General features: G+C 30.6%; 1 protein-coding gene across 1 annotated transcript; it reads right to left on the bottom strand.

Annotated features, from left to right (window-relative positions):
- Window positions 1-29: 29 nt before the first annotated feature.
- Window positions 30-23,596, bottom strand: LOC111619551 (transmembrane protein 64-like). Its single transcript, XM_023361300.1, has 4 exons — window positions 23,390-23,596; window positions 21,672-22,399; window positions 1,700-1,861; window positions 30-938 (listed from the first exon to the last, which is right to left on the bottom strand). Exons 2-4 carry the CDS (start codon window positions 22,311-22,313, stop codon window positions 822-824), a joined length of 921 nt encoding a protein of 306 aa, XP_023217068.1. The 5' UTR covers window positions 22,314-22,399; window positions 23,390-23,596; the 3' UTR covers window positions 30-821.
- Window positions 23,597-24,112: the final 516 nt, after the last annotated feature.

The following is a 24,112-nucleotide window of genomic DNA, read 5'->3' as shown; positions in this document are numbered from 1 at the left end:
TCATCTGCTTACAAAAGAACAGAAAAAGATTAATCTGCAGAAACTTTTATTTTTGCAAACATTATGTTCTTACAAATTACATAAGTTTCATTCTTTATTGAGGGATTTTTAAACAGATTTTTCAATAACATTTATATAGATCTTCAACAGATATTTTAATGTGTGCGGGACCTACCGTTCGAGGCTCTCGACTATCGCTTGAATGCATTAATTTCTGCAAAGATTTCGGAAATAGGCAGGCCGTAACAATTAGTACCAATGTTTTACAAATATAAATATACAACAATTTATAATTGAGATTAAAATTATTAATTAATATATACTGTATATATGAACATTAATAATCAATTAATTTATCAAATATTTTATGTATAAAAAATTTGTTTTGCCATTAATCCTTTTTACTAGTGTCTGAATCACAAATATCAATTTGTTGGGCGTGTCATTCCAATAGCAAATTAAAATGCTCTAGGGTCAAATTCTTGCCGGGAGATTAAGAAAGATGCAATTTCGGAACCGGTGTCTGGAATGTTGACGCAACGAGCAGGATTAAAAGTTGCCAGGGTGAATTATTTACACAATTTTATTTATCACAGATTATGTGCAAAATTGATGCATAACAGTATTAATAAATAATGATTAATTTAATGGGTGAATATTTATATATATTTTTTTGATTTTGTGCATTCTTCTTTATGTTTGTTGTGTATAATGTACTGTACATACATAATTCTCAATAGACTACATGCAATATTTGTTTTAAGTATTCCATGTTGGCTTTGCTGAACTCAAATTAATTTATAATTCTTCGCATTACCAAATTATCTTCTGAGGTCTTTTGTAACGTAAACTTCCTGAAGGTTCTGGCTCACGCTCTTTTTCAATTCTAATTTGGCTTGTCTGATTAGACAACTTATCAGCAGAATACTTAAAAACACCTACAAGACAAAAACATGAAAATAGTCAGGAGAAACTGCACATATATGGATGGTTTATCCTATAATTATATATTTTAAACTAATTCATTTTGCAACACTGCAGGCTGCATAGTAAAGTCCTTAAATACTCATAACTGAAGAACATACATAGTTACACTTACAAATGTGATGTATAGTTATAGTAAAATGTCTAGGCACCACGAAACAAGACTGCTTGCATCACCCCTAGTGGTAAAATTCAGTAGTTGGCACTCCTGTCTCAAAAATGATGTACTGGTACGATACGGAAAAAAGTCAATTACAAAGCTGTAGAGCACAACTGATTTGGTATGAAAGGGATACCCATGTATGTCAATAGTGTGAATAGAAAGTATGATGTTACAGTGGACATTGAGCACAGATGGCAAAATATATATAATATGTGTTCATTTGCATGTTCTCATTCATTTATTGTGTGTTTATTTATAATGTGTATTTTTTCATTTTCTAAGTCTTCGTGCTGCATTCGTTACTGCAAGTCATATGTTATGCATCGCCCAGACATCAGCGTATAAGGACTTTACTATGCACGCTGTATACAAATAATAATGAGATGTGATGGTATTTGTTACAATAAAATTAAGCAAATTAATAATAAAAAGTAAACATGCAAGCTAAGATATATAAAATTTAAAATTAAAACACGATCTCGTGTTAAATATACATATCGATACATTATCAAATCATTAAATAAAGATAAAAATAATATATATTGTACTGACCTGTACAAACATAACTAAATATCCAGTAGTTGCAGTATTATCATCTGTCAACACATCTTCAATAGATCTCAATGTCGTTCCCAGGTATACGCTAATAAACTGAGTCGGAAATAATCCCAAAGTAGATGCCACTAAGTATGTATTTAAATGTATCCGACTTACCTGAAAAAATAAATTTTAAAACTATAATTACAGCCTGTGGGAAATTAACTTTTCTTCTTTGGATTGAATGATAGGAATTAAAACACTCTGCTATTAATCAAATTTATCTCAATGTTTAAGTAACACTTAAGACAAAAATATTTAACTCTCTTCCTTTCAAATATGGGTGGAAAGATACTGGCTATGATTATTTTTCAACATGCAGAAGATAACCAGGATTTGATGATGCAAGAATTGAATGACAATGATAGAATGAAATTAAGTGCTTGAAGATTTTCTGACAGGAAGATAAATCGCCCGACATCATACTGTTTCAACTTTATGCAAATGAAAGTTTAAATGTCACCCAGATTCACCATTTTGGAGTCAGAAGTACCGGTACCCCTCTCTCCTGCTTGACCTTTCTCATCTCTTCTCCCTCCCTTGTACTTCCATTAGTTCTAGTTTTAGGTTAGTTTAAGACATCAAGAATGAGCAATCACTAAACATTCGCCCCAAGCTTATAACAGGATTACAAAATAAACCTTTGTTCAGTTCTTTTGCTAGCTAGAAACATATAAATTCTCACAATGTAAAGGGCCATTTTCCAAGTCTATCGTGAATTCAGCCAGGCTTGCAAGAGGTGTGGCCTGATACATCCTCATTAACTCGCCCACAAAAATTCCTAAGCCTACCCAAACTCACATTCCCAGAGTGGATGGCAATTTCTTTACCACTTTGGCCATCTGGGTATCTGCTCTTAGATTAAATTCAAGTTAAAATTTCTTTAACAGTTACATTTAATCCTTATTTTAATAAAGTATTATATATACTATATTTATATATATTTGCTTAATTATTTATTCCCAACCTGCTCCATAGATATTTTGCATACTGCACCTAAAAATTGATTGGGTCTATATATGTCTGCTGTTCCAAAGCAGTCTTGCAGCACATGAAAAGCAGACATTTTATTCCTGATAATTATTTACAATTTAATTAAGAGCATAAATTTATCTCTATTCAAATATTTTACAATTAAAAAGTGTCAATCTGCACGTATTTAAATGAAAATTATTCATTAAAACTGAATTATAAGTCAGTTTAAAAGAGAGATGAATAAACAAATATAGATAAATACACACTTTTAGTATTACATTAACACTATTTGCTAAGGTTTAGTCTCTGTATGACTGCTCCTCTGAGAAACAGAAGCAGTCGTACAGAGACTAAATCTCAAAGACAATCTCAGTTTGAGCTTTCATTTAGATCTTGACTACTGAAGCTTCATGCTCTCTTTTGATCTCCACTTCTCAACAAGAATAGATGGAGAGATCAGACATCGAGCCACTCGCATCCAGATCCAAACCATCTACAACTGACCATAATTATCGCCTTCTGAGCAGACTACTAAGTCACTGCTGTCCTACATTTGGTGACATTCCAACCAATATGTTTATTCCTTCACAACAATGATGTGGAATATTTAAACATGTACCAATACATGAAAAAGAAGAGACAATATCAAAAATCATCATTTTAATAAACTTACATTGTAAGCAGTGACAAACTAACTTATTAAAACAACACATAAAATCTGAATTACAGCAGTGTCACAGATGTTAACAATATACATAGGAGTTGTATAAAAGAATATGTTTATTCAGATTTCATATTAAAATGCATAGGCTATATTAAATTTCCGATTCAGAAATTGAATAATAAAGTCAAGTAAAGTCACTACTTTGCACCATTGAAAAATTTTTATCAGAAAAACTAATATTTTCAACTAATTACACGACTATCCTCAGGCAATGAATCTGCACGATAAGCAGAACTTGCGAATTCAAGTCCCACTCTGGGCTAATCTATTCATCCAAGGTTATTCTAAAATTTAAATTAATTTACTATTATATTTATGGCCTACCTCTTGTCAAATTGCTTAGTAATTATTTAGCCTTGTAACCCAATAGAGAATCTGGCCGTTCATTTGGTATTCTCAGATTCTAAACTAAGAGTCTAAACAATTTTAAAACACATTCCTCTTCAAATCCAAACATAAAAATTAAATTAAATTTATATTTACTCTATCACATCNGAAATTAATATGAAGTAACAATGAATCTCCTTTGTTAGAATTTTTTTATTGTGAAAAATCCATCTTCAGTTTTCATATCTACGGGCACAAATTGTCATTACGTGTGTCTTGCTTTAATTATTTAAAGTTTAAGATACACGATGCCTTCATAATTGAAAGATAAGTATAAATCCAATTTTTGATAGTTGCAAGAGTTATTATTAATGTGAAATCTTTTCGTTTTCAGGTTTCAAGTAGTTCAGAAGAAAAGTATGTGTCCAAATTTGCATATTGCTGATTGATGGCTACAAAGAAAACTTATTGAATTCAAAATGTGCAGGATTATCAGCTTGTTTCTTCTTGGTTTGGAGCGTTGAATGAATTCATATTTTACAGTTTCATCGTTAACACATTTTAACTCCATCAAAGTGTGTTTTATACGTGATATAATGTGTACTGTACTGCAAATATAACACATATTATGTACATTAATTTTCAAAAGAAATTCGCCAACTGAGATTGTGTGAAGAGCAAACCAGCTGAAGCAAGTAACTTTGGAATATATTATAAACATTTTTGTTGTGGAAATGGAGCGAATCCAGTTTTTCCCGTAATGGCGATGCTGCCTAGTCATTACGGGGTTTCTGGACAAACAAAAAACCCACGGAGGAGGGTGAGACCTTGACGTTGGTTCCGTGGCTTCAAATAGAATTACTTTTCTGTCACTAACTTCACCCGGCAGCACAAATCAGAAATATTTCTAAAATACATATTCCTTTTTCACATTTATTTTGAGTGCCCACCAATGGCCGAGTAGATAAAACCACCGAACAGTGAGTAGTAGTATGTGCTAATGGGATCGCAATATGGGGTTTCTCGGGTTTTCTTCGCGTTAGTCACATCTAAATATGGGCCAGTTTACCATAAAATCTCTCTGAAAAGGCATTTTCCCTTCTGCATTAATTCATTATGCTTTTCCCAATTATATTGTCATAGATATACAATGAAAAATACAATATAGAAAAATGGAAATGCATGATTTATTAAACAGATACATTGTACAAATAGAAATTATACAGAAAACTTGAATACATACGAATACATAATTCTAAACTGAGATATTTAAAAATTTCATGAAAATTAATTTTAAAATATTAACAAAAGTATGGAGATATATTAAAAATTTTATATTCAATTNACGTAAAAATTCTCTAATTAGTCTGGAAACGGGGGACCTAATTCTTGCATTCTGTGAAAACGGGTAAGATTGGCTCTAATGTAATTATCTTAATCTTCACTATCTTTACTTTTTGCCCAGCGAAGCGGGTCCTTGCAGCTAGATTCTAGATTACTTAGAAAAACAGTCTTTTATATATATATAAAAAACTATATTACATACAAATAAAAACCCAGCGAAGCGGGTCCTTGCAGCTAGTTTCAAAATAATAATCAAATTTACTATGCTAATACCATTAAACAAATAAGTCTCTGCTGCTGTTGAAGAGAAAAATGAAAAAAATTCCTGAAGGCGGACCAGAAAGCCCAAAAGTACCAAGCAGATGGACAGATAGGCATTCTATTTTATGTATATAGGTTTGTAATTATATTAATTAATTTTTTTTATATAATATCTTCAAGAGCAGTCCTTGATGGTTAGCCACTGGTCATACATCCCTGATCAATAGCAATTTTTTTTTCCTTCAAGAAAATAGTCAGTTTGAGACACTGCCTCAAACCTTGACTGTGGAATACTTTGTCTCTTTGTATCAATGCAATACTTTATTCTGTAATATGCTTATGGAGAAAAAACCCGAAAAATTAATTAATTACATAAACATTTATTGATGTAATTATTTATCATTAACCTTTGCACCCCAGAAAATTTTATGTGGATGACCACACACCATCTTGCCAAATTGCTTAGTAATTATTTAGCCTTGTAACCCAATAGAGAATCTGGCCGTTCATTTGGTATTCTCGGATTCTAAACTAAGAGTCTAAACAATTTTAAAACACATTCCTCTTCAAATCCAAACATAAAAATTAAATAAAATTTATATTTACTCTATCACATCTAATTAATTAATAAAATCAAAGTAGCTTGATACTAGGAGTCATTGCTCTTTCATTACTGACTAAGATCTTTCGAATGATTTACTGTCCATTGTCAGAATCGACTAAAAAAAATGAGGTTAAACTGACTGCTATAGTCAATCTAATGAAGCAAGCAATACAACTTTAACAGTGGGTAAGATTAAAGAAACATTAACACTTGCATCTTCAGGCAAGGACAGACTTAAGAGAAATAATATCTGGTTATACTTTAACAAAATCCATTCAATTACAGTAGAAAACATTTGCTTTAAGTAAAAGTTAAATTGCCAGAGCTAAGATTTTTCAAGACTTTCTATTAAAAGAAATGTTAGTGATGGATCGGAAATAAGTCACCATTAAATGCATATTGCTTTACTTCATGAAATTAACTACAGTAGTTCAACCTTATGACCCTTAATCGTTAAAATTTTTTATAATAAAATCAAAAAGTTTGATTCTAGATAGACTCCTAGAAACAAGCCGGTCTGATTTTATTATTTAGGATATTAAGCATAAAAACCTGGATATCCTCAAGCTATGGATGTTTGTTTATGGCTTCCTGGAGTGCCAGTAATGCAACTGGATAACTCATTAGGAAGAGAAGCTAACAGGTTATAAATCTCCAAAGAGATAAGATCAAAAACAAAATAGGTACCACACATGATATTTTTTTTTGTGTCTATTCATTTTAATGTTTCATCATGTACATTCTATTGATTCTGTAGCATTTTAATCTTCAGAAGTAACTTTTTAATAAAGAAACTTTGATCAAAATAAATATTCAAATAACAATAATTTGGATAAAAAGAATTCCATTTCTGTAGAATCATTATAAAATACTTATACACAAATTTTTAAGAACATGAAATTTGTATTTATTTTCTGATTAAAAAAAACAATTATATTAAATAATTAAACTGTATTAGTTTAGAAAATGAATTAAATCTGTAAGAGAGATAAGAAGAGATAAACAAAAAAATATATGAGTCAGTAGAAATTTATCACATCCAGATGGTGATAGGGACCTTATTTATATTGGCTCCATAAAGCGCTCCTTGGGAGTCAGGGCGCATGAACACCACGCAGACATACAGCATGCAAGGAACACCACGGCCCTTACTATTTACATGGCTGATCCTGACATCGAGGCGGTCTTTAACCAAGTGAAGGTCATCCTCACGGTGCCTCACCCTGAACACCTGAGTTGGTTAGAGGCCATTTCCATTTACAAATCTAGCCTTATCCCACGTGCATTAATCACAAAGAAGAACTGAATTTGTCAGTTGCTTGGCAAGTCCTGATGGACACCAACCTTTAATTACCAAATATTGGCTACCCACACGAATGCGCATATCCAACATAACAATTTTACAAGACATGGATTTGTTCTAATTTTCAAATCTCTGTGTTCTATTTATTATGTGTTCCATCAGTTATTCTGTGTATCACCTGAGGAAGAACTTTAAACTGTTCGAAAATGTTTGTGATGTACTTTATCCTTTGTGTCATTCACACCGGTAACAGGTTCAAGATACGTTGCTGACTTCACCCCAGTGTTGTTGGATGTAGATGTTTAAAAAAAACATTAGTGCTTCTTAATCTAAGTGGCCATTTTAATCCACTGAATTAAGCAATGTACTTTTAACAATAGTGGTAGTTCAACCTTGATTGGCACATAAATATAACCAATTAATTCTATATAAATTAAAATATGATAAAATTTGTCAATTTAGTTCTCTTTGATTCAATCCCAATCATGCAATTTTATCTTTCCAATATGACCAGACTGCCAGTTTTGTAATACATGAATTTTATATTTAACTTAAAAATCACTCAAAATTTAAACATATCAATACTTGGGTATGTATGTCATTCTTCCCACCCATAGCACTGATTGCAGAAAGAGAGAAGCGTACATTCATAACTCCTACCATTCCATATCTAGAGCCCATCTCATTACGCATCACAAAAATTTTTAAGGAATTCCAATTAAACCTTCCAATTAAACCTCGAATAACCTTGCACAGAATCCTCCATAACAACAGAGATGTATTTTACACACTAGAAAAATCGAGAGTTTATTCAATTCCATTACAACAGCCAGATAGCAATGCAAACCTTTTTTTTTCGCATCAGGCCACAACAAGAAAGTTACAAATCTGTCTTACTGAACACCAGAATGATATCTATAAGAAAAAGTGCACTATAGAACTTTCTAGGAGTGTTGTGGAAAGAAACTGTGCACCAATAAGGAATGAGACTTTGCTGCTAGTACAACAAGTTGACAAAAAAGTTACTTTTATCTGGGAGGTGTTATTTATTGAAAGATTGGAACCCTGTAATAAATCTATGTTGGATCTCCCAAGAATTTGGGTATCATATTTTAAAAGTTTAAGCATTTAACATTTATGTCTTCATGGAATCACCTATTTGCCATAAGTCTAAAATTACTAACAGCATGTAAATGCTTATCTTGTTATTTTATCTAATTTTACTGTTATTTCATACTGATTTATCTCTATGTGCATGCCATTCTCGTGCCTATGTTAGGTTAGTTTAAATTTAATTTAGAAAATTTGAATTTCATTTTGAAAATGTGTGTTCCATTTTCGAATATTTAATATTGCTTTTCTAAAATTTATCATAATGTTCCAAAGTTACATTCTTTGCCATGATAAAATGTTAAAAGTGCTTGCAATGATGTTATAATAAAAACCTTTTAATGCCAATAGATACTAGTTATCTCTTGCTTTAATGGAAGTGCATTATCCTCAAAGAATAAAGGTATATTATGCTGAAAGTGGAAAGGTGTATTATTCTCAAAGTGAAAAACATTTATAATTATTTGCGCAGCAAATAAAGGCAAAACACTTAAAAAAATTCTGACAAATTTGCATTGTTAAACAAACAAAAACACAGTACTGTAGACGTAAATTCTATTACCTTTGGTTTATGATTACCCGGTTATGCCTTTCTCTATCATTAGCCCATTTAAAGCAGTTACTATTGCATTCTAAATTTGTAAAGTTTTTAATATTGTTTATATACAATATTAAAAACCTTAGATGCCAATAATTCAAATATATTTTTTATATTGTGTACAAAAAATTTTATTTCAGAAAATAATAACTGTATTTTACAGAGAAAACAATTTATTTTAAGTATTTCTTTTTATCTAATCACACTTTTATTATTTTACTTCTTGAAACATATAAATAAACTAAAATATTTGGTTGGTTTATCAAATACATAAAAATATAAAAGATAAAAATTATCAATTCAGATTTATTTAATTATTTCAATAAACAGCTGTAAACCTACTTTAAGTAGCTACTTATAATTAATTTGCACATTCTTAAACTAATTTATTTACTATAAAATTATTAATTTTATCTATAAATTATCATCATGAAGTCATTAATTTTATATCATCATCTTTAGTTAATGGGCTTTCAGTTAATATATTTTCATCTTAACACAGCTCATTAATTACAGATAATTTTCACACTTCACGCAACCTGTAAGGAGGGTGAGGGACAGAACTCGAGATACGTCTGTCAAACTATCATTAAAATTTCGAAAATTCAACTCGGAATCAAACTGGAGTTTCCTAGAGAACATGCCGATGCCTTTACTATTAATTATCTAACAATACATCTGTACTTCACGGCTAACACTGATAATATAAAGCAATAAATTGCATTGAAAATAATTTAAAGAACATAAATGCAACAGCAATTGTTCCACAAATATCTTTATGTTAAAATAAGAAAATATTGGACAAACTGAAATTTTTAATAAAATTTGGTAAGAGCAAATGTCTTACTGATAATGCAATTTGCATGGACTTTTACCTTTAAGGAAATCTTATCGACAGAGTCAAAGCTGGAAATATTAATATTATTTTTGTTACTTAAGATAAAACTGAGGTTAGTTAACTTTATATCATAAAATGGATATTTTTCAGAAGATTTCTTGATTTTAATCTAAAAGATTTTGTTTACATTTTCAGCTGATGACAAATTTTGCACTATCGGGCAGTGGCTCTTTCTGCCAGTTTTCGTTTCAATAATGGAAAAATCAATTGTGGAAATTGATTTTTATTGTCTGCTTTCCATTTAATCTATGGTTTTAATATTTTAAATAATGTTTTATGCATTATAATATATTCACTGTGTATTTTTTACCTCTCTTTTTGTTTTACCTGTCATTATTAGCTAAGTGCATGGACAATGACATCTACACAATCATCCCCTACCTGATTGGACAATATTGGGAGTAATGATTACAACTGGAACAGTACAGGATTAACCGAAGCTCAAAATATGTTCACACACAGCAAATTTGGACTGAGGCTAAGCAGACAAAGGGTTAGGCTATGTAATAACTCGAAAAATTATTTATTTTAAATGAGAGGAGGTACTGAAGTCTCCCTTCTTGTTCACTGTAATGCATGCCAAAACATTTTGAATAAAGCCTGTGTGTGTAGAAAGAACCTGCCAAGAGCAGTTAGTCTGAATATTCTTATTTGTTTCTACAGGCTGGTTTCTCATTTAGGTTCGATTTTGATTGGTATGCATTTAAAAAATCAACCCTTTAAGCCAAAAAATGAGAACTGTATAGATTATTTTTCTATCTCTTATAAAACAGTTCATATATATGTAGTAGAAGCTATTTCCCTTATTTCCCAGTTCTTAAATTTTCTAAAGAACCTTGCATATTACATATGGCTGGGATACACAAACAATAACTGTGACAGGGCCAACTCAATGGACGAGTCTATGAACTGACTGCCTCAAGAGACAAAATGAGCAGTCAAAAAAAAATACACTAAAATCCCATAAATATACTTTAAAGTTGTTTATAAATACTTCGTACAAGAATACCAGTGCTAGAAGTGCTATCTATTAGCAAACATTTCGAAAGCAGGGACAGCAAAAGTCAGTTTTGCCTCAGGCACAAGTTACCATCAAGTTAACAGTGACTGCAGAAGCAAACTTTTCCAAAGCAAAGTTCTTCATCCAACATGCCTTTCATCAATAGTGACTCAGCTGTTGTGGCAGTAAAATGCAGGCAAATCTTTACTGTGGATTCTTGGTTAGTCACCACAGTAAAATGGCTACAAAAGCAATTCACTCATAGACAAACTTAACCAATGTGTCAAAGCATAATGCATGTGGTGGTTTTTTTTGCACATGGTGGATTTCGTTAGGAAATTCTGGATCACCCAGCCTATAGTCCAGATCTGATACCATTCAACTGTCTCCTGTTAGGGGCCCTTTAATGGAAGCCTCGGGAGACAAAAGTCACTGCAGCCAGAAAGTTTGTCATGCAGTGACTCCAACATCAGTTAAAATACTTCTATTCTGCAAGCAAACTATTGTTACAAAAACAATGACGAAAGTGTGAATGTGTAAAGGAGATTAAAAAAACCATAAATTGGGACTATGTAACAAAACAGTTCCTCACAGTTCCTTCATTGAAATTCTGGGTAGAAGTTGAGCCATCTTGTATATTAATTTTCAACAATTTTAATTAAAATTCACCATATTACTAGTAATTCAAATTTAAGATACACTTCCCCTTTTAAAAAGAGAATTTTCAAGAAAGAATTGAATGATAACTAGAAAATATAATTAAATGGAATTTATTAAAGAGTAATGTTGTTAATAATGTATTTAAAATAAAGTATATTTAACCAAAAGCACACAATAAATAGGAATTATAAAATTTTCATTAATACTTTAATACCATCACATCTTTCTCAGATTTCCAGCAGTAAGTATTTCTTATCATCCTGAACATTTTCGATCTCTTTCAGAGGCCTACTTTAGAATACAACTTGTTTTCTTTATGCTTTAATGTTGACCAAATTCCTTTTTTTTTAGTTTAGCAAATCAAAACACAACAAAAATGAATTGTAACTTGAAGCAGGCCTCTGAAAGAGACCGAAAATGTTTGGGATAATAATAAATACTCATTGTTGGAAGTGTAAGAAGTGTGTTGGTATTAATTATACTGTTCTAACTGCCATAAAATCATATGGTAATAAATACATAAAAATTTAATTACCATTACTCTATTTAAATATATATAAATCAAATTATCAACATACAAAAATATTTAAATAAAGCCATCTTATTTCCATTTTTCAAATATCATCATCATTCTTTGTTTTACATATATGTTATTCATCAAGTATTCAAAATGAAAACAGCTGTAAACAACATCTGTAGCATTTTTTTTTTTATTTTTAACGAAACAGATGTTTTATTTCAAAATTCCACACAAATTCTCTATTATTTAGAAATAAGCTTAATATAAAATTTTAATGTTTTTATAATATTTAAAATCCATATCTATATATATATATAAAAATGGACATGTATGTCCCTATATCTCACTTTTTCGCCAAAACTACACATCGCACGTGAATGGTGTTTGTATGTGGTGGTAGCCCCAAGTCTCCATTCGTGCATAGGGGTGGTTGCGTCTCGATAGCTATAAGGGTGCGGGAGATATGAGGCTGAAAGTGGTTGAAAGTGGCTTTCTATTTCGAATGTTTTGTTCGAATTTGTTCGAATTAAATTCGAACATAAAATTCGAATATTGGTTCGATTATAGAACGATTGTAAACGTTCCAGAAACGTTGAAAATAGTTCGTTTGACTAAACGTAAAAATTCTCTAATTAGTCTGGAAACGGGGGACCTAATTCTTGCATTCTGTGAAAACGGGTAAGATTGGCTCTAATGTAATTATCTTAATCTTCACTATCTTTACTTTTTGCCCAGCGAAGCGGGTCCTTGCAGCTAGATTCTAGATTACTTAGAAAAACAGTCTTTTATATATATATAAAAAACTATATTACATACAAATAAAAACCCAGCGAAGCGGGTCCTTGCAGCTAGTTTCAAAATAATAATCAAATTTACTATGCTAATACCATTAAACAAATAAGTCTCTGCTGCTGTTGAAGAGAAAAATGAAAAAAATTCCTGAAGGCGGACCAGAAAGCCCAAAAGTACCAAGCAGATGGACAGATAGGCATTCTATTTTATGTATATAGGTTTGTAATTATATTAATTAATTTTTTTTATATAATATCTTCAAGAGCAGTCCTTGATGGTTAGCCACTGGTCATACATCCCTGATCAATAGCAATTTTTTTTTTCCTTCAAGAAAATAGTCAGTTTGAGACACTGCCTCAAACCTTGACTGTGGAATACTTTGTCTCTTTGTATCAATGCAATACTTTATTCTGTAATATGCTTATGGAGAAAAAACCCGAAAAATTAATTAATTACATAAACATTTATTGATGTAATTATTTATCATTAACCTTTGCACCCCAGAAAATTTTATGTGGATGACCACACACCAGTATGCACAATCTTACAAGAGAATCACTGTTTTAATGAAAAATTAAAATTTAACAGCATTTTATATAATCACAATAATGATTTTCCTTTCTTCTAATATTTATAATGGACAAACTACTTTTAAATAATCAATATCAATAAACTATTTTTTTCTTTTCAGCATTTATATTGTATTTAGAGCACTTCCAAAGAAATCATTATCGATATTTCAACATTTTGTTTCCTTCTTACAATAATGTTATATAAGACTTCCATGTTATATAAAACATCGAGTCAATATGTATCTCATATTCATATTAGAACTGATATCTAGGGCAAGGACAGTAGCTACAAGCCCCACCATTTCATAGCAGTTGGTATGAGAAAAGGCAAGATAGCATGGTCAACACTACATTCAAATTATTTTTATATATCTAGGATCATTTGTTGAAGTAAACCTTGCATTTAGACAAGTTACATTACATAACGATTTGAATAATTCTATTTCCTTACATTAATTAAATCTTTTAATTACTGTAAAAATTTTAATTATTAAAAGCATATTAAATATAAAAATCAAGTTATCATCTTTATAAATTTGAAAATTTTGTATCTTTCAGTAGCTCTAAATCATTCACTCTAAAAGCTTTCGGCAAAGGATATAATACACTAAAACCTGTGTAAACCAGAATGGCATGGTACCTAATATTTATTCTAGTTTGGCATGTTTCCATTCTGAACAGTTTTTTTTGATAGAGAAAATAAACTCCATTCCAAAGAATTTTTTCTGTACAGGAAGTTTTCCATTTTATTCAGGTTCCAATTAGGTAGGTTTCCGTTTTATTCAGGATCTGTTTTGGACATGATTTACTGGATAAAGAACCTGAGCATCTTTATGTCTAAACATTGTTGAGTTGATTAACTATTTTGATATCATTAAAATTTTTTAATCTGAAAAGGAATAGATGCTTACTTAGGATACGGAAAATATTAAACTTTTAATAATTGCATTTTTATCTTAAAATTAAATTGAAATATTAAATCTCAAGGAGTCTGCTATAAAAATTGTTGAATAATAAAGCAAAACTAGTAGAAAAATAAATTGTATAAATAGAAAAAGTTAAATGTATTTCCTTATTTTTGAAAGTAAATTATAATTAATTCATAAAAATTAAATTTTACACTACAGACCTTTTAAAATTATATATAAAAGGTGTCCAATAGCAGTGCCAGATTTAATTTTAGAATAAAACACATTATTTATTAAACAACTGTGGATATTTTTATTTTCGTATAAAGTAATGTTACAACCCATTTCAGTGTCAAGTCATTTTTACATGTGGAAGATGAAGTCGCCAAACATTTCCACAACTCTGATGACACAATGCACTCTTTTCACAAAATTACTTATGACACTAGTGGCTAATTCTGGTCCAATTCTGCCATAACACATCAAATCTCCATTCTGTGATTAGAATTGTTCATGAGTTATTGGCATAGATATGAGATTTGACAAACTCCCACAGAAGAAAGTTGTGAGATGTGCCTTCGATGGACAATTCTGGTCGGCATTGCACGAGATGGCGGTCCAGAAAACTGTCTGCTAGTAACTTAGCTGTTTTGTGGGCAGTGTGGCAGATGGTGCTGTACTGTTGAAACCTCATGTCTTCCAAATTCATACTGTGCAATTTACATCTGGCACCGTTAATGGGACAACCTTTATTTAATTATAATTAAAATAAAAACTAGACACATCAATTTAAATATTTTGTTCAAAGCTTCAAGAACTTCTTAATTTGTAAGATTTGGTTAGAAGTTTGTTGCATGCGAGAATAAAAACTTTTTGTTGCGGTTTCTTTAAAATATATGCATAATAATTAATGCATACATTTTAACAGGGCTATATATATTATTTTAACAAACTCTAATGAATTAAATATCAATTTTTTAAAATTATTTCTGTAACTTGTAATTGGCAAAGCAAACGACATAGGAAAATTTTAATATATTTTTATAATATCACCATCATGGATGATTAATAAATAAATTTCTTATCATTAAAAAAAGAAGTAAATATTTTATGAAGTAATAAAATGACAATGTGAAAATGAGCTTATCTACAACTGATACATTAATAAAATTGCTATATTAAAGATAAATGAACTTGGCAAAAAAATAATTATAATTAAAATGCATTTTAATGATGATAATTCATTTAAAAATTAAAATAACAAAAAATGTATGTGCAGGGATGTGGAGAACAATCACAAGAACTAAGACTGGGGTCTCCCAAACCCCTCAATCTCTGACACAATCTCTCAAACTTCTGTTTCTTTTCTTTCTCCCTTTATGCAATCAAAACTACATAATTAAATTTTGTGTATTTCATAATTAAAACTTCATTATACAGATCTGGTTGGGTCCCAGGATTATAGCCAAGGTAATGCACTCTTGCATTCTCACATGTACACAAATTAAAATTAATTAAATTCTTAAATTAGTCAACAGGAAAGTTATCAAACAAACAGTGGGATTATCTATCAGGCTAATTAATTATTAAGAAATTAAGTAATTTGGCTATGGGATCTGACTGTTTATGTGATATTTCATTATTTGGTTGTTTGTATATATGTTAATGGGAAAGTTACTTATTAAATGAGGAAATAAATAAAAGGAATAAAAGTTAAACTGCTTACTAAACACACTTGAATATTTATAAAAGTTAATTTGCTTAAGTTTGATAATTTAAACATTTTGTTGCATTAATTCATTTGGTAAATGATTTCTTTAAACAGTTGAGCATAAATGATAAATATTCACTATACCTTGAAGATTCTTCATTCAGACCAAGAATCCTGACTAAGATCAATGAGTAAAGTTACAAAAAAAACCTTTACATATCACTGAAATAATGATTTTTATAGCCAATTTACTATAAAATATTGTAAAAAACACATTTTAATGTCTGCTTCTTTGCTAAATATTGCATGTTCAATGAAAAGATAGAAATGTATTTTGTTTTTGTCATCTTCCTTAAATTTACAAAATTATAAATAATTACCAGTACACATTCAATTTATTTCTCAAAAAAGTCTCTACTTTTAATTGTTTCCTATTTGTTGGAATTAAATACAGCATTTTCCCTTAAAGTACCTAGTTTTAAACTGTTCTGTAAAATTCATTCCTTCAGATATGTGAATAAAATGTATTTGTGAATGTTTGTCAAATATGCCGAGTTTCAAACACACATGCTCAAAAGAGCTGCCGCAGCCAAATGTTGGCAATCTGGACTTCCAGTGCCAGCAGTGAAGGTCCAGATTGCCAGGCTCCATTTCTTAGTCTGCTTGATCGTCTCTTCGAACTTTTTCTTTGTGGTCATGTCAAGGATCGTATATGGGCTACAAAAATGCCATAAATGAGAGCCCCATGTACAAGAATTGCAGATACCATTAACACTACCTCCTAACATCCTGGTTACATTCAGATGCATGTTAGAATAACTAGAATGTGTTTATGAAAGATAGAATGTTTAGATTCAGGGCTGTTTTAAGTACTTTCGAAATCAGTACATTCTCTCTAAAGGCACTATATAGATAGATAGATACAGATATAAAACAAAGATATTAGTAATGAGCAGTGAGATAATGCCCTATTCTATAAGGTCATGGCTGAACAGACGCAGCCCTACGTGAACATGAAAAAACAATGCATAAAAGAACTTACAAGGATCTGTCTTTTAGTAGTTAAATCAGATTATTAATTATTGAAAATATAATTGTACCAGTATTATGCATCTGCAACAATTATTTTCAAAGTTAAAATTTATTCAGAACTACCTCCAATCAGTGATGTGTTGTGACAGACTTCTTTCATCTCTGATCTTGTCCATTAAAAGAGATATTGATGAGGAACTGATTTTTCATCTATAATTGATGAATTTGGAACTACTAAAAGTGGGAAAGCCATTTTGTAGGTGAATTTATGTACATCTACTGAATTTTCTAATTCATAATAAAACTACAGTACGTGTTATTACTTTATCATGTGTATTATTGTCTGTTTCTACATTAAAAAGGTTCTTATTTTTATAACCTAAATAAATATACATTATAACTCCATTGGTCTTTTTTATTGAGCCTCAAGAAATATATTTTACCTAGGGCCACTTCTGTATGCCAGATGTGCCCATGTGTTAACATAACTCTGTTTAAAACAAAGATTACTCTTCACTCTTTGTTATTTTATGAACAATAGACAATAGACTAAGGTTATTTAATTACACACCAACCGAATGCCGAAAATCTATCAGGCTAGTATAAGGCTAATTGCCCGATAGATTTTCGGCATTCGGTTGGTGTGTAGCTAAACAGAATATATTAAACTTATTGTTAAAATATAATTATTAATGTTAATAAGAGATGGCGCCTAACGCTTACCTCTAGTGCCAAATTGGTTACGTAATTCATTTAGTAATTAGCCTTAAACTTGCCCGATAGATTTTCGGCATTCGGTTGGTATTTAGCTAAACAGAATATATTAAACTTATTGTTAAAATAAAATTAATTTAATTAGGATTTGTGATCAATGCTACTCAACTTTTATCTGAAAATTAATTTTGTGATCAAAGTTACCACTACAACTCATGTCGCAAAGTCTGACCCTTTTATAAACAAAACTTTTGTAAAATAAAATACCAAGCGAATTGAAAGTAATAGATAAATAACTTTAATTTTTTCCTACCATGTTACCGATATAAACTAGATACAGAAAATTCAATCATTTAATTTATAATTTATTTGTCAATAAACATAACAAACTTTTAATTAAAAACAGCAAAAGAACTTTATTTATTTATTTAATTTTTACAATTGAGAATGTATATATATATATATATTGTAATATTTTTACCCCCCATTTAACGGTATAACAGACCTATAAAAATTAAATATATTAAACTACAAGTNTTTTTCTAAGTTTTATAAATATGGTTTAAGAAAATGATTTAACAATTGTAATTTTCTGTAGATTCAAATTGAAAATACTCCAGAATAACTTAAAAATCTAGACTTAAAAAAATTTTATTTAGCCAGTTACTTAATTGTTATCAAGTGGCAACATCAACGTACAGTACGGTACTTATCATACTTAAAGAATTTTATTATTATTAGATAATCAGGATATTGACAAAATTATAGAACAAATTATACAGCACTTATACTTCATTAAATATGAAAAATTTCAAACAGGAAAAAACTAGGTTAAATAACAGATGTATCATCTAATAAAAGAAGAAACTGAGAATTCTTTGAAGTTATTTTAACGGAGTCATAAATTCTTAAAGAGTTTTTGACCCACTTTCTTATGCAATGCATTGTTAATATGGTATGTTAAAAAATAAATTGTTAAAGCTTCCAGCGTTTTAATCACGTTCGTAAACTGGCGACAACAAAAAAAACATTGGAATTTTTAATAAGAAGTCAGAAATATTTATTTTTGAATGATAATTACCTACTGAAAATCATGTTTAATCTTTGTTACATCCTTTAATTTCACTTTGTTACACATAAAAACCTTTTTTTACTGTTATAATTTATACAAATTAAAAGTTATTTCTTTCATAAGACTCTTATGTATACAATATTTTCTTAACAGTTATTTTTGCCAAATGGTAATAAGATTAAAATTGAAGGCAGTCTGTTGGAGAACAGTCACTATTCATTCACTTTTGCTGTTCTGGAATATAACTTTTGAAGGCTGACCTTTCTCTGTAGGCTGTTTTGGTCACCAAATTTGTTAAAATTTCCTTTAAAAACAATGAAAAAATATCTGACTGGTAACAATACAGACATCATCTTTCCTTTCCATCCGAGCCATGTTGTTTTTAAGGATTTTTTTTAAACTTTGGCGACCTAAGCACTACAAAGAAAGGTGTGCCGTCAAAAGCTGTATTCCGGATTATGAATAAATGGTGATCGTTCTCTGACAGACAGTCTTCAATTTTAATTTAAGCCAAATGATTACTGGATTAAATTGGGCTACATTACCACTACTAATAACTATACAGAGTAATCACCAGGCTTTGAAATGTTCATATTTGTTTAATTTTAATGTATACAATAACTGATAAATGATATAAAATATAATTATTTACTGTTCATTCTTAATATTACATTTGGGATGTAATATTAATTAAGAATAGAATATTTTAAAATGTTTTCTATAATAAAAATATTTTTTAATTATTAATTAAAAACTTTTCTGTCATAAGCATTACATATGTACAGTTATTATGAATGTAAAGGTACAAGATTATATAATGTGTAATTACCTGAATTAGATGTACAGTATTCAATATTGTAATTTACTAATTTTATTCTATTTTTTGACTAATGAAGCTATTATTGATTGTATTACCATAAATCTCTTGGAAATTATGTAATATATATAAAAATAGTTTTCGAGTTTATTCAATATTATTAATTTTTCCAATATCTATTTACAGTATATATCTAGGAACTGATTACATTTTTATAAATCGATGTATAGATATATCACTCATAAAAATCTCCAATAGTAATATATTAAATTAAATAATTTATATTCATACTATTGGATATTTTTATATTTATTCCACATAATACTAACTCAAAAAAAATGACGATTCTTGATTCTAGAACCTGATGACGACTATTAAATATAGCAAAAAACATTTTTTTCGGTAATAAATGTGCCACTTTTACAGAATTTATGGTATTTTGGAGTTAATATTAATCCTTACATCCAGTTTTTTGAGATTTTTATTTAATTCACATATTAATAGTATAGTTATTGGTGTAAGCAATGTATCTACATTCTACCAATTTACATACAATGATTATTATTTATCTGATACCTGTTATCTACAAATTGAAGCATATAATGGACTTTATCATTATTGACTTTACTAAACATAATTTCTCTTCTTTGATTTTGTCTTTTTGCACACTTCACATTATCAATCTGATTAATATTTTCTAACATTTAGCTATTTCTTTCTACTTAACCTATAAAATTTGATTAAATTTAATGATTTTTAAATTATTTGTGTTGATCTGAAGATAGACAAAGTTAAACTAGGCTTCATTGTTTAAAAATTCAGAATGTAGAGAAGAATGTTTTCCAATAGGATGCAGTTTGAATTTCACATTTTCAAACTCGGGACTATCAAGACGAATCAGGCTATAACTAAGACAATAAATATCGTAAATCTTTGAAAGCCAGTACCTTTGTAGAGTAAACAACACCTTCCACACTTTAAATATGGAATTTAAACATTTAATTTATTTAAAAGTTTCAAGTAAATTATTGCTGGAAAAACATGGAAGATGTTCTTTACTCTAGACCAGTTTTTTCAATTGTTGGTCTGCAAAAAAATTTCAGTCTACAGAAAAATATTTGATCATACTGACACTGGAGCAATTGACTACATGTGACATTTAATAGTAATTTAGAGTTATCATATGTACTTTGTTCCATACAGTAACTCTAGATAAGCATAATAAATAAGCATAATTCATAATCACATATAATTACTGATCCATGTAAAATTATGCATAATTTTACTGTTCCTTGATGAGAAACACTGTTCTAGATACTGAATATCTTAATTTTTTTTATTGAGACCAAATGATGTCAAGACCAAATTGTTATCATTGGTCATTCTATGACATCTGATCTTTGCAAGCTGCAAATGACCAGCTGAAAATGTTACAGAATAAAGAATCATTTTGATTTCCTGAACTTAATGATTTAATCTTGTAAATTATAACACAATGTGAAAATTTGTAAGATAAGCTTTTTATGTGATAAAATCAAAGGTTAGTTTGCAGTTTATAAAACTGTTTAAAGTAATTATTAATAGATGCGCTAGTTATTTTATTTTTTGCTCTTACGCTCTGTGCTTATAATCATTGTGGGTCAGGCCGACAATGGGGGGTAAGAGATGGGGCATAATATATCCAGAAGGATTAACTTTCCAGTTTCAAACCAAAATCTTCCAGATGGTAGGATGATTCTTAACTGTCTTGGCAATTCAGCCATCACACAAGCTGGTTTACTAGAATCGTGAGAATCAATAACAGTGAATTCACGTAATACTTCAGTCTAATCAATATGACCTGCTTTGCATTTTAGTAGAGAATTTTCTTTTCACATAAAGATAATGAATAAAAATTGTAATGGAAATGAATAAATTAGTTAACAGCTAATATATTAAAATAAAAGTCAATTTATCTTATAAATATGATATAAATGTATACTTACAGCAAATACTGCATTTTGCAGGCCAAAAGGTATAGGAGTAAGTCTAGAAACGACCACAATCTTAAATGCCTGCCCTCCTTCAAGTAATGAAAGCACAGACTGTAGTAGAGTGGTTGTAATTAATTTCGATTTGATAATATCAAAACAAAAATTTTTCATTAAAACTTGTGCTACTATCACACCCACGCAAGCTGCTACAACAGAAGCCAATATGCCAAGTACGAGTCCAAAATGATACCCACAAGCCAAGTTTAAAAGTATATAACCCCACATAAAGGGAAAAGAAACAGCCGTGTATAAAATAACAAACATTAGATATACCATCCATTCTTCTTGGGTATCCAGCCACAGGAGACAGTACTTAACGTAGTTGCGGCTGACAAAGAGTAGCAGACATATAACTATCACGAAAACACACGGTGTTAGATACGAACACGCACAACGGCAAAAAGGCACTTTGGATAAAAGGCACAGTGCCAACGAATACGGGGCTATTACGTATCCGTCCGAGGTAGAAGCGACAGACGAACCATCTCCATGCACGTTTAAATCCACTGGAACGGTCTCAAGTAAATTGACATCCTCTACTGCAGGAGGGAAAAGTATTGGTAAATCTACAGACACTTCTCGATTTATCATCATTCTTCTCTACCATCAGGACTCTCATTAAGTCAATCTGCTCGACATCAATTTTGTAAACAAACAGTTTAATGTCGATTAAAGAATACCTAGAAAAAGAAAAAAACAATAAAATGTAGTTGTTTATTTATGAGGCATTGCCAGTTTATGATTTTTAAGAATGCTTCTTGTCTACAAGCTTCTTTCTGGTATTCAAGAGGAGCAAGTAGGCCTTCTACTTCAGGTACTACTTAAGTTCAGTTGTGTATCCGACACAGTATAATTTCATCTCCAAATAAGACAGTCGGGACCTTACCAGAGCCATAAACCACACATACAAAATCAAAAAAGTGAATGAAACCACACCTCTATGCACACCAGCCCCCAAAATCAGTCCACTTCCAGATTGTATGCGAATGGGAGTCACGGCACTCCACCAAGACTATTGCATTTAACTATTTGGCCTATACGATTATGCCAGCTTGGAGTAGTCCACTTAACCATTTGTGGAGTACTTGACATTATATAGTTTTAGGGGGTGTGATGCTTGCCTTCACGTGGCTGCAGAGTGCAAGCACCAAAGTGCACAACTACACGAGAGCATCGATTGAGGTGAGCAATAGCAAGCCTCGACCGACGCGGAGCACGGAGAATAAGCAGTAGTACCAGTTTACGATAAGAACAGATCTTCAGAGACAAATATCTCGCAATGGGTGGCACGTACGGGTATGGATTTTTGTTTGTACAATTCTGGACAGTGGGACATCTTACCTCTGATGCAGCATACAACCCAACTAAGGTGGAGACAGTCATACCCAAAGTGGAAAACCCATTTGCTCCTCCAAACGAAAAGGGAAAGAAGCCTGCAGACAGGAAGCAGTCTTTAAAATGTAATTGTCCAATTGAATAATAAAATATTTACGTTTGTAATTTATGGAGAAAATATTTACATGACCTCCCACTGCATTATAATTAATGAATATATTATAAAACCTGATATAAGGTTTATCTGGACAGGAAATTGAAACAATTTTATAACTATTTCGTCAAAATACAATGCAAGATTTGCATATATTGTAAAGAGGAGGGAGGATACTCACCGTAACAGAAAGTAAACAACCACTGAAGATATTCGCTTCGATTAATTCACAGCGTTATCGTACACTCGTGTCAGCTGTTCATTCCACCTATAAAATTTTCTCCGCTAGAGGCGCCTCTATGATTATTGTCACGCTGTTTTATCGTCTGGCTTTTATTTTTCTCGTCTGAGTTATTTTATTAATGTTAAAACTTTCCGTTAAATCTAACTTAATATTATTTATAGTAAATAACGTATTATTACGAACACAGATTTCAATCGCACGCTTTTTTGTGCGAACAATTAGTTTTATTTTCATTGTCCATGTATGCGCCGTGTCCGGTATTTATCCGATTTTTCGCCAATGCTTCCAATTATTAATATTGTAGTGTATTTGAAAGCGTTAATAGAGAAGTTGCGGCTGACGTTTTCATCGCGAAAACGTGTACGTCGGACGTTCAGCGCAGCCTTCCTGTAAGCCTAGAAGGTTGACAATGGCGTTTGGTACGTCGAGCATGATTCCACTGACGTTCCAAACGCCATTGTCAAACTTCTAGACTTACAGGAAGGCTGCGCTGAACGTCCGACGTACACGTTTTCGCGATGAAAACGTCGGCCGCAACCTTGCTAATAACATCAATTTATAGAAAACAGTACGGAACCGCAAAGAGTCTTTCCCAAATAATTTTAACGCCCCGAAACACTACAAGAACAGATTGTTATCCTACACTCTCTACCACGGAAC

Source organism: Centruroides sculpturatus, unplaced genomic scaffold, assembly GCF_000671375.1.
Source record: "Centruroides sculpturatus isolate CEXI.00-Female unplaced genomic scaffold, Cexi_2.0 scaffold179, whole genome shotgun sequence".
NCBI lineage: Eukaryota > Metazoa > Arthropoda > Arachnida > Scorpiones > Buthidae > Centruroides > Centruroides sculpturatus.
This window is presented reverse-complemented; position numbering and strand designations above follow the sequence as displayed.

Bases quoted from the DNA above. Each gene is read 5' to 3' on its own strand.
- LOC111619551 (XM_023361300.1), bottom strand. From the start codon at position 22,313: ATGATGATAAATCGAGAAGTGTCTGTAGATTTACCAATACTTTTCCCT. The intron at 1,862-21,671 runs GTAAGTATACAT...TTATTTTTTCAG, and splicing joins TGCAAAATGCAGTATTTGCT to GTAAGTCGGATACATTTAAA. The intron at 939-1,699 runs GTCAGTACAATA...TTTGTCTTGTAG, and splicing joins ATTTAGTTATGTTTGTACAG to GTGTTTTTAAGTATTCTGCT.